This window comes from Chinchilla lanigera, unplaced genomic scaffold (assembly GCF_000276665.1).
Source record: "Chinchilla lanigera isolate Chin_1 unplaced genomic scaffold, ChiLan1.0 scaffold00017, whole genome shotgun sequence".
Classification (NCBI taxonomy): Eukaryota; Metazoa; Chordata; class Mammalia; order Rodentia; family Chinchillidae; genus Chinchilla; species Chinchilla lanigera.
This window is the reverse complement of record NW_004955418.1, coordinates 29,904,043-29,915,013: the sequence shown is the minus strand read 5'-3', so window position 1 is coordinate 29,915,013 and position 10,971 is coordinate 29,904,043. Positions and strand designations below refer to the sequence as shown.

Sequence of the window (10,971 nt, the reverse complement as noted above, 5' to 3'; positions counted from 1 at the left end):
GGCGGCTGGACGCGAGGCGCAGCAAGTGCCGCATCCGCCTGGGCGGCCGCATGGAGCGCTGGTGCCGCCTCAAGGAGCGGCTGGGCTTCGCGCTGCACTCGCAGCTCGCCACGTTCCTGCTGGACCGGTGGGTGCGGCGGGGGGCGCGGGGGCGGGGCTCCTTGGGGGCACGGGGGTCCCCAGGCAGCCTCACCCGCGCCTCTCCCCTGCAGGTACCTGTCCTCGAGCTGCACCTTCTGCGCAGGTCTGTGGTAGATGGGGCCGGGGTGGGAGCCGGGCGCAGAGGGTTGGGGTTGGGTGTTGGGGTCAGGGTTGGACCACAAGCCCTCCATGAGCCCCGAAAGGGGCTGGAGTCGGGGGTCCCAGGCAGCCGTGGGGACCTTGGAGTAGGGGTGAAGAGTGGAGGGCTGCTGCCCCAGGTGTGAGGGCTCAAGGATTGGGGGACAGGGCCGTCTCCTGGCCTGTGGGTGAGAGGACGCTCCCCTCCCAGGTCCGGAGCCTCTGTCCCCCAAGAGTCTGCAATGCCTGGTGCTCCTGTGCCACGCGCATAGCCGCGAGTGTGGCCTGGCACCTGAGCTCCGGGCGCCTGCGGGCCGCGGGGCACTGGTGTGGGAGTGCTCGGCGGGCCACAGCTTCTCCTGGGAGCCCCCCCTGAGCCCGGCGCCTGCAGGGGCCCCCAAGCAGGCCTGGAGGAGTGGGCAGGAGCCTGCAGGTAGGAGTTGTGGGGGAAAGGGGGGGTTCTAGACTTCAGTGGCTCAGAACCCTGTTTCTTAATGAGCCTTTCGTGCTAGCAGGGAAACGACCTTGCACACATTTGAGGGGTCAGAAGGAAGCCAGCCAGGTACAGTGGGGGATGTGTGAAGGGTTCAAGGCGAGGCTGGAAGCCATAGAAGGGCTTTTCTCAAAAACAGTGAGGGAAGGAAGAAAGAGTGAGGCGTCAGTGACGGTCAGTAAGGGAAATCGAGGATAAAGATAGGGTGTATGTTTGTGTACCTGCGAAAGGCTTCCAGGGAAGGGCACGGGGAAACCGGGGTGCAGTGGGAGGGAGGAGTGCCCGCTCAGAGCTGAGCCGGCTGTCTCTCGGTGCGCTGCTTGCCCTCTACCCTCAGAGCCCGTCTCTGCACTTCCGGGGTCCTGCCCCTTCTCCACCACCACAGGCATCCCTATCCCCATTCTTCTGACCCCACTGTCCCCGCAGGTCAGGAGCTGGAGCGTGATGGGGCCACTCTGGAAGCCCGGCTGCCCAGGTGAGGCTGGGGTCAGGAGGGCCAGGCCCGCCCAAAGGCCCTGGGAAGGGGGCGGAACCTCAGGCTGCCTCTCTCCTGCCTGCAGGGGGGTGGGACCCCGACCAGAGACCTTCCCACCCCCAAGAGAGGAAGAGGATGAGGAAGAGGAGATGCTGAGCGATGCCAGCCCGTGGAGCTACAGCTCGTCCCCGGATGAGCAAGTCGGGGCCGGGTGCTAGGCAGAGCCGGGGACCCCAGACGCAGACTTGGGGGCAGGCTGCAGGGTGGGGCAGAGGAAGCGGGAAGTGCCGTGGATAGGGGCCAGGCTGGGGGCGGAGTTGCTCCAGGTTGGGGATCCTTGTGATTTAGGGTTAGGGCTGGGCCTAGGCTGGCTGGGTACCCAGAGAAATAATGCCCCCTCTCTTTGGTTCTCCTTTCAGCGGCGAGCCAGATGTGCCCAGACCACCCACAGCCCCTGCCGCCTGCACATCCGAGGATGGGGACACAGCGGCGGTCCCCACTTCTCCTGCCGAGCTGTCCCCGGCAGCATCCCCGCCGCACCCCAAAGCGCCCCCGACCTCAGAAGCTGAGGTCCAGCCGGACCCCGGGGGGACCCCACAGGCAGAGCCTCTGGCCAGGTACCGGCAGACGCTCAGGTGGAGCACGGGGGTCCTGGGCCCAGCCCTCCGTCCAGGCCCTCTGCCCCGTCTCTGCCCCTACAGCCCCGGGAGTCAGGCCCTGTCCACTCCAGCCCTGGCCTGGGATGAGGACACTGCACAGATTGGGCCCAAGAGAATCCGGTAGGACTTGGGGGTGGGACCCGGCGGGCCCAGGGGAGGGGGGGGCACTGAGGAGCCTCCGCTCCCCATCTTCCTTCCCAGGAGAGCTGCGAAAAGAGAGCTGACGCCCTGCGATTTCCCCGGCTGCGGCAGGGTCTTCTCCAATCGGCAGTACCTGAATGTGAGGGGAAGCTCGGTGTGGGCTGCCGCAGGGAGAGCCGGGAAAGAACCCAGGAAGAGGGAGCGCGGGTTGTTGGGGTGTTGCTTGGTGTCCAGCACCCGCCTGGCCCAGCGCAGTGAGCCGCAGATGGGTCAGAGGGGTGAGCCAGCGCCCCAGGCAGCACACACAGGGCCACGTTGCAGGAAGTTGCCCTGGGCGGGGCGGGGAGCCCGGGCGAGGGCCGAGCTCGGGCCGGGCAGGCAGGGGGTGACGCTGGTGGGCGCGGTGAGGACTGGGTCAGGATGGCGTCCCCAGCTGTGACAGGGAGGGCTGCTGAGGGGCAGGGACAGGAGGGTGGCAGAGACGGCTCTCCTCCTGCACAAAGCACCACAAGAAGTACCAGCACATCCACCAGAAGTCCTTCTGCTGCCCGGAGCCGGCCTGCGGGAAGTCCTTCAACTTCAAGAAGCACCTGAAGGAGCACGTGAAGCTGCACAGTGGTGAGCGGCGGCTGCTTCCCCACCCTGCCCCGCATGATGCCCCTCCTGAGGAGGAGGCTGGGGGAGGGGAGAAGGCGGGATGGGGGAGCAGACCCACGTGCGCCGCCATCCCAGGTGGTATCCGTGGGCGCAGGTGGGCCTGCAGGGACGTGCGCCTTCCGCTGCCAGTGCCAGGAGTCTGTGCTAGTCAGAGTGGGAGGAGGCCGCTGCAGGGTCTTGGTGTGGAGCGTCAGGGTCCCTCCCGGCAGCGATAGGGCTGTGCTCTGGACACTTCGGGCAGTTGGGCAGTGGCTGGAGGCTGGGTGCACAGAGGGATGGATTTGCCGCGGCAGAACCTGTGGGCGGGGCAGAAGGTGACCTCCGCTGGAGGACAAGGAGCGCCCACCGGCTCCGGGCCACGCTTAGGCAGCTGTGCACATGTGTGTGGGCCCAGGGTCTGGATGGCCAGCAGACATTTCCCCTAGTTTCCTTCTTTTCTTTTCTTTCTTTTTTTTTTTTTTTTTGGTATTTTTGAGACAGGGTCTCCCTATGCAGTTCAGGCTGGCCTTGAGCTCACTTTGTAGCCCAGGTTGGTCTAGAACTCAAAATGATTCTCCTGCCTCAGCCTCCTGAGTGCTGGGATTACAGGTGTGCGCCACCACGCCTGGCTCTTGGTTTTCTTCCTGGATACTCAAACAACTGGCATTGGGACCGGGGGAGCTGGCAGCTGTGAGGTTCACACTCTGGGCCTGGACAGTGGGGTGCAGTGGCGGGGGACACATCCGGGGAGCCCGTGGAGGCTGCGCTGTGCTGTCCTCAGAGCCGGGGAGGACAGTGCCCGCTTGCACACACAGGCAGGCCGACGGAGCATAGCTGAGGGAGGGGAAGGTGGGCGGGGAGGCTGTAAGCAGGGAACGGAGGCCGAGCTGGGGCAGGGACGGTGAAAAGGTGACGGTGCTGCGGCCTGGAGCTGTGCTTAGTTACCCGAGTGGGACAGAGGAGGCCACGGCGGACCCAGCGTGCTGGAAGCTGTGACTTCCAGGGTGGCACAGTGCTTGGTGCAGCCTGGGAGGGCGGCCGAGGAGAGTGGGGGATGGGCTGTGCAGGTCGGAGAGCGGGAGTAATGCGCTTAGAGCCAGAGCTGTGTGATGAGTTGGGGTGACAGGGCCGAAGGGAGGAGGCTGCGGGCCTGGCCGGCATGTGGCATGGTGGCCGCGTCCTCAGGCGGCAGAGGCCTACGACGGCGGGAGAGGGAGGGCAGCGGACCCGGTGCGGGCTGGGGCTTGGTGGTGCCGGAGGGAAGCACTGTTGCTAGCCCTCCTGGTAGAGGACAGGCCCAGGCACAGCGGGAGGGCACGGCCATAGACTGAGCGCTGGGAGCGCTGCGCGGGCCCAGCCGGAGAGGTGACTCGGGCCAGCAGGCGCCGGGGGGCCTTGGATTCGAAGCCCTCTCCCCTGTCCCGGAGCCCAGCCTGGTGCTTTGTGCCTGCCCGCTGGGACCCAGTGCAGGGAGGAGCACAGAGCGGGGGCACGACGAGGCTGAGCCAGCAGAGCCAGGCCCTGGCGGGTGCTCTGCGCTTGTGTGGGGAGGGTGCTGAGCGACCCCTGTGCCCGCAGACACCAGGGACTACATCTGCGAGTTCTGCGCCCGCTCCTTCCGCACCAGCAGCAACCTGGTCATCCACAGGCGCATCCACACGGGGGAGAAGCCCCTGCAGTGAGTGTGCCGGCCGCCGCGGGGTGGGGAGGCGGGGCCGCAGGGAGCGCGGAGGCCAGGGTGGCGCAGGCATCTCCTTCCCATCCTGTCCCCATCCTTCCGTCCCCAGGTGTGAGATATGCGGGTTCACCTGCCGCCAGAAGGCCTCCCTGAACTGGCACCGGCGCAGGCATGCGGAGACCGCGGCGGCCCTGCGCTTCCCCTGCGAGTTCTGCGGCAAGCGCTTCGAGAAGCCAGACAGTGTGGCGGCTCACCGCAGCAAAAGCCACCCGGCCCCGCAGGCGTCCCTGGGCACCTCCGAGCCCTGTGTTGCTGTCCCCGCCTCTGAAGTCCTGGCGTCCCCGGAGGGGTCCAGGCCCCTCCCTGCCCCACAGGCTCCCGCCTCACTCCCTCAGCAGTGAGTGTTTCCAGCCTCAGCAGACCAGGGGCCGTGGACAAGGGAGAGGCCCAGGGAGACGCCGCACACCGGCCCTAGGAGCTGCCCATGCAGGAGGACAGGGCAGGGCGGGCTGCGGGGGCGGGACTGCCTGCCTCCTTGAAGGGAGGAATAAACAGAGTATTTCACACGGGTGCGTGTGCGCAGGGCAGACCTTTGACGCCTGAGCCACAGCCTTCCTGGCCTGTGCGCAAGCAGACTGTCACAATGCACAGCTGCACCAGGGTGCTGGTGGGGCTGTCAGGGCCTTGTTCTCTTCCCATTTCCGGCACTTTGCAGCCCTTCCCTGGGTGACGTGACCCGTCCTTGCGCTCCTGCAGGGTGTCAGGTCCCACCCCAGGGGCACTGGCCAGGCCAGGGTAGAGTCCTTAGTGTTCAAAACCAGCGTACAGGCCCGGAGAGACTGGCCTTCCAGTGCAGAAGGGAGGGTCCAGCACGCGAGACCGTGTGGAATTGTGGGTCACTGTCCGGGGTCTCTCCCGGAGTGTGGAAGGGTAGTCTTACGTGTGGCAGAGGGGCTCTTGGTGATACAGAGAAAGAAGCTCCCGACCTGCTGGACGTCCGGTACGAGTCTGTGTTCTCTAAAATCGAAGAATGAATTTTAAGAACAACAGAGGTAAAGAGCAGATCATATTTATTGAGGGTAAGAAAGCTGCTGTCCAAGAGAGAGACACAAGAGGACCGGAGTGAGTTGCTAAGGAACCTGCCTTTTCTAGGCACTTTTATAGAGCAAATCCATGACTTGAAGCAGGTCCCAGGTGGAAAACATGGGAACTCATAAAGTGGGCATGAGGTGGGATAAAATTGTGGTCAGTCAGTAAGATTACAAGTAGAATTGCTCAGGTAAAATTAAGTCAGGATGAAATGGGGAAGCAAGTCATGTAGCAAGCAGGCATGAATGCAGAACAGCTGCTTTTCCTGTAGGGGTTGAGTTAGTGACTCTTCCTGGTTTTCTCAAGGTGATAGAGACCTGTTTAGAATATCAGTCCCCGACGTTTATCCTTGGGAAGTATGTGGGTGCATTTGTTTCATCCTTGATCTTGAGGTCAGGCCTGCAGCAGAGGTGCCTGTCTCACAGTTGCAAGGTACCTTGTCTTCTGCACTGGCTCCTTTCAGGGCCTGGCCCTGTCCGACTGCCTCTGATATCTAACTTAGTTGCCTGTGACACTGGCATCCAGAACCCAGACAGACGCCTCCTCGTGAACCAGCCGTAAGCCGAAGTCCGATGCTGGCCGGCTCCAGCCCCTGCACTTGCGCATCCGTCTGTAGAACCCGATTTCCCGGGCTGTAGGCGGGATTCCCAGACCTGCCCTGGGCAGTGGACTCAGGATCTTGTCCTGGGCCCTGGGGCGGATGTCCCTGGAGCAGAGGGAGCAGGATTAACAGGTGGAGCTAAGGCAGGAAGACCGCGGGGAGCTGGAAGATCTGACTGGCCCAGTCTGATGTCACTCAAAGTCAGAGGAAAGGCAGGTGGGTGGGCCTGGGCTGCAGGAGGCTGTGGAACACAGGAGGCTGCGGAACACAGGAGGCTAGGGAGCAGGGACAGCGGCAGGGCGCACACACACCGGGTCGCTGCAGCCGCCTGGGAATGGACCAGGCAGTTGATTCTGTTTCCCTGCCTCCAGGCTCCCCGCCTCATCAGCCCCAGGGGACGGTGGCCTTCCCAGTTGTGGGCCCCCAGGTGCAGGGAGAGGGCCTCCCTGTACAGGGTGAGCTCAGAGGTGATGCCCAGGCCTGGCGTGGACAGCTCCTCAGTGCAAGGGCCAGGGCGGGCCCTTCATTGTCTTGGGGCCTGGAAGGAGGCAGGGGAGGAGCGCCGCCAGACCAGGGCTCTACGCTTGGCGGCAAGGCCAGGTCGGCCTGCACAAGTGGCCGGAGCCCAGCTGGACCATGGAGAGGCAGAAAGGTCCTGCTGCTGTCATGCACAGAGACCCCTCCCCCCCGACCCTGTCCCCAAGAGCCCAGACCGTGCAGGGTGTCCACACTCCACAGCCAGGGCAGCAGACGGGCACACCGGTGCTGAAGAGATGGTGCAGGTGGAGGGAGCCCCCTTCGATGTGGGCACGGGGCGCAGCACTGCTGAGTATTACCCAGTGGTCCCCTCTAAGGATCCAGGGGGCCCCCTTCCTGAGTCACTAGCCAGAGACTAGCCACCCCAGTAGGACTGGGGGCTGCGCCCTGGGCCGTGTGTGAGAAGCCCCCAGAGTGTGCTTTGGCTCTGACAGCACCTGGTAAAACCCCACAGCCAGCCCCCGCGTGGGGAGCAGCTCTGGATCCAGAAGGGGAAGTGGGGAGGGAGCACACCTAGTTCGCGAACACCCAGAGTGGCAGTGTTACCCAGGCAGCGCCGGGCACCTCTTCCGGAGCCGTTGGGGAGCTGCATAGCAAGACTTGTTTCAAAAAGATGAAAAAAACCCACGGAGAAAAGTGTCACCAGTCACGCACTACTTTGCCACCCTCGCCTCCTTACCGGTGATGCCCCCGAGCGCTTCTGTCTGTTTCTGTTTTGAGGCGGGCTCACTGTGTGGCCCGGGCGGGCACTGAACTTGTGGCCTGCTCAGTTCACCCTCTGCATGCGGGGATCGCAGGCTGCGCCGCCACGCCTGGCTGCCCTTCTCTTTCGGGGTGTGGTTCTGGGATATTTTAACCCGACATTTTACTCAAAGATAATGTGCCAGGAACCTGGCCAGGACTGAGGGGTACGGCGAAGGGTGAAATAAAAGAGACAGTGTTAGGAACACACAAAGGGGGCTGGGGGCCAGCACCTCTGGATGGGCAGAGACAAAGACCGGCTCGGCCAGCCGCTCTTCACTGCACATACATGCACACCCGCACATTTAGAGGGGCAGAGTGCAAGTGGGAACAGCAGTGCCGATTGCAGTGGGCCGGTAAAGAGCACTAGCGTGCTTGCAAGGATGAGCCAAGGTTCGTAAAGAAACTGCTTTCCCCCAAGCAAAACTGTTGCTGCTGCTGCTGCTGCACTGTTCTAAATCCCTGTCATCCTCAGCAGGTGTTATCTTACCCGGTGAGGCCAAGGTAAGAGGCCTTGAGGCCTCAGCCCTGGCTGGGAGAAAGCGGGCTTTCCCCACTCCAACCAGCCCACAGGGCCAGGCAATCGGTAATTTGTGGTCCCTGACAACGGTGCGTTTTGTTTTTGTTTTGTTTTTGCTGCCAGCTGCTGCTGCTGCTGCTGATTGTACCTGGGGTGTCACACCAGCTCGGTAGTGCTGTATGAGTCAGCACACCCCCCCAGCCCTTTTCATTTGGAGGCAGAGTACCCCAAAATTGCCTGGGCTGGCCCTACACTTGAGATTATCCTGCCTCAGCCTTCCCTTCCCAGGACTTGGGACTGTGGGTTCGAGGCCAACTGGGCAACATAGGCTGACCCTGCCTCAAAAAATATATATTACAACGATGACCCCAACCCATGTGTTTGTTGGCAATGTATTTTTTTCTTGCCTAAGTAGTAACTAACCAAATGTTTTGAGACAGGGTGTCACTAAGTCACTAAGTAAAAGATGACGCTCTTTTTAAAAAAAACCCCGCAAGCAGGGCCTGGAGACCTCTGCAGACTTCAGAGCGGGTACCCTGGGTCCTGGAGGGAGCTTCTCCCCCAGCCAGTCACTTGGCTGCAGAGTCCTGCTGCACATCAGTCCAAAGTTTGTCCTGGGAACAGAATCCCTGGAGACGCAGTGGCCAGCCCCAGGTGCCGAAGACAGCGATGCTGGCGCCCAGAGAGCAGCCCGTGTCTGCGGAGCCCAGCCTCTGCCAGGTCCTCCGCTTCCGGGCCCACGCCCAGGGAGGGTGAGACAGCCACGGGGACAAGCGTGCCACGTCAAAGGACCGCAGCAGAGGTGCCCTTTCCTCCTGCTCCGGCCATGCTTGGGGTGCAGGGCGCAGGCGTGGTGCCTGGCGCTAGAAGAGCCCCTCCGAGTCTCTCTCTTCTACCTCAGCCCACGTGGTGCTCACAGAAGCAGCACGAGGTGTGGTTTCTGTGTGCAAACCTGAAAGAAGAGCGCTTACTGTGTCCAGAAGACCACTTCTAGACCATCCCTAGCATCACCTCTTAGCATGAGTTTCGAAGCTGTAAGGCCGATTTTCTTTCACTTTGGGGGGAGGAATACATACAGGGAGCCCTGGCAAAGCACAGGAGGTGATCACATGTCAGTCAGCGAGAAGCCCTGATGGTTGGGTTCAGTACCACAGTGGCTTCGAGCACTGGCTAGTTACAAATTAGTGTCCACGTAACTAATAAAAATGCACACTTAGAAGATAAGCTCATGGACAATTAATGCTCACAGATTCAGGACAAACCAAGTTGAGCGGATCACTCTATTGTCTCGTTTCTCAGATCAGATGTCGCAGGTATTTCACACCAGTTCTAACTGATCACAAAGTGTGAATCAGGAAGGTTACAAGTCCTTAATAACCCATGGTAGCTGGGCGTGGTGGCACACACCTATAATCCCAACACTCAGGAGGCTGAGGCAGGAGGATCCTTGTGAGTTCGAGACCAGCTGGGCTACAAAGTGAGTTCAAGGCCAGCCTGAAGTGCATAGCGAGAGTGAGAACTTGTCTCAAAAAGACAAAAAACCAAACCAAAACAAAAAACCCAAAAAACAACCACGGCGAGGGATTTTTCTGAGTTGTATCCTTCTGTCAGAGCAGGGTTTCTTTTCTGGGTACCCGCTCCACCACACCAGCACTTCTTGGGTGGAAGGAAAGGCCCAGGGACGTCAGGGTTCCCAGGAAGTGAGTGACTGTCTCGAAGCCGAGCTGGGTCAGTCACCCCGGGCGGCAGAGGAGAAGGTTGAGGGGAGCCCGCGGGCTGGGCCGGCTGGCACTGCCGCCAAGAAGACAGACTTCCCTCGGGAGAAAATGCACAAACCTCATCAGTCCTGCTTGGTGCTGACTAGGGTTGGAATGATAATTTTTGACACAGATTGTGTTAAATAAAGCGTATTATTAAAATTTTACCTATTTTTAAGGAAATTTAAGCAGACGTGGCTTGCATTTTCCTTCTGCTGGACAGTCTGTCCCAATGACCTTTTCAAATCCTGGGGCAACTTACATAGCAAAGATGGCTCAGCTCTTGGTCCGTGGAAAGCTTTGGTTAGAAAAAGGTGGCTGAACTTGGGAGACACCAGGGCCCGTGACGGGTGCAGGGCCTCTCCTCTCCTGTCCTCTCCTGTCCTCCCCGCGCCCTACCCCTCTCCTCCCCACGGCCGCAGCCCTGACCATCTCCTCAGGAGGGGCCACAGGCTCTCCTGGGAAGCGGGTGTCTGCACTGGCACCTAGATCTGCCGGGGACTCGGGTGGTGAGCCACCCCGAGCACTTGCTCCGCCCCCCACTCTGCGAGGGCGAGGCCCCCAGCTGGTACACGCACGCGAACACAATGGCAAGTCCGCATTTGTGTGTGTGTCCCTTTCCTCCTTCCTGCGGTGCCAGGACAGCAAACCTGAGGCTCCCACAGGCCAGTCTAGAGCGGGGCTGGGGACAAGAACGGGGCAGAAAGAGAGGCGGCCGTCTCTCGGGCTCCCCAGGGCAGCCCTTTCCCAGGGCCCTTGGCCCCGGGCCCGGAGATGGAACTGTCCCCAAAAGAGGGGACAGGAGCTGGGTGTAGAGCGTGGGGATTTGCAGCTGTGTCCAGGAAAGGGGCTGTCCTCCTGGCGGCTCCCCAAACCCTTGCTTGCCTCCGGGAAGCTGAGATGCGGTTGTCTGCGGGATTCTGTGACATCCCTAGGCTGCCTGAAACCAGACAAGCGAGCCTCGCCTCGCGTGGACAGCGTGTGGAATAGGCGGTCACTCTACGTCTCTTTACGTTGTGCAGTCTTTCTCGTCTGAAACCCACCCCAGCGTTCAGAATGCTTCAAATGACCGGAAAAGCAACCCTGCCGCCCGTGCCCCCCCACTCAGCATTAGTCCGAGCTAATCAGTGAAGACCGGAGGCCACAGTGGTCCCGCGCGATCTGAAAGGCTGAGCCCTGCCCTCGGAGGGGAGGAGGGGAATGGACTTCAGGGCAACGGGACGTGACGCCGGGCGCGGCGCTTCAGAGGCACTTGCTTCCCGGGCTCCGGACCCAGCGGCCGTCTGAGGGCGGGCGGAAGCCCCTCTGCCCGCGCCCAGCAGCCGCCGCGCTCGGGGAGACCTGGGCTGCACAGCGCTCCGCCAC

The 10,971-nt window shown here is 61.8% G+C and overlaps 1 protein-coding gene across 5 annotated transcripts; it reads left to right on the top strand.

The window, feature by feature from the left end:
* On the top strand, window positions 1–4,930 carry Znf692 (zinc finger protein 692; the record flags this gene model as incomplete). 5 transcript variants are annotated; one of them, XM_013513009.1, is given in 11 exon segments in its annotated part: window positions 1–127; window positions 213–244; window positions 491–712; window positions 1,199–1,247; window positions 1,333–1,443; window positions 1,667–1,864; window positions 1,949–2,026; window positions 2,108–2,186; window positions 2,551–2,665; window positions 4,262–4,361; window positions 4,471–4,930. In XM_013513009.1, coding segments are annotated over 11 exon segments (1,403 nt in total), but the record flags the coding sequence as incomplete, so codon positions are not given.
* Between the last annotated feature and the right edge of the window lie 6,041 nt (window positions 4,931–10,971).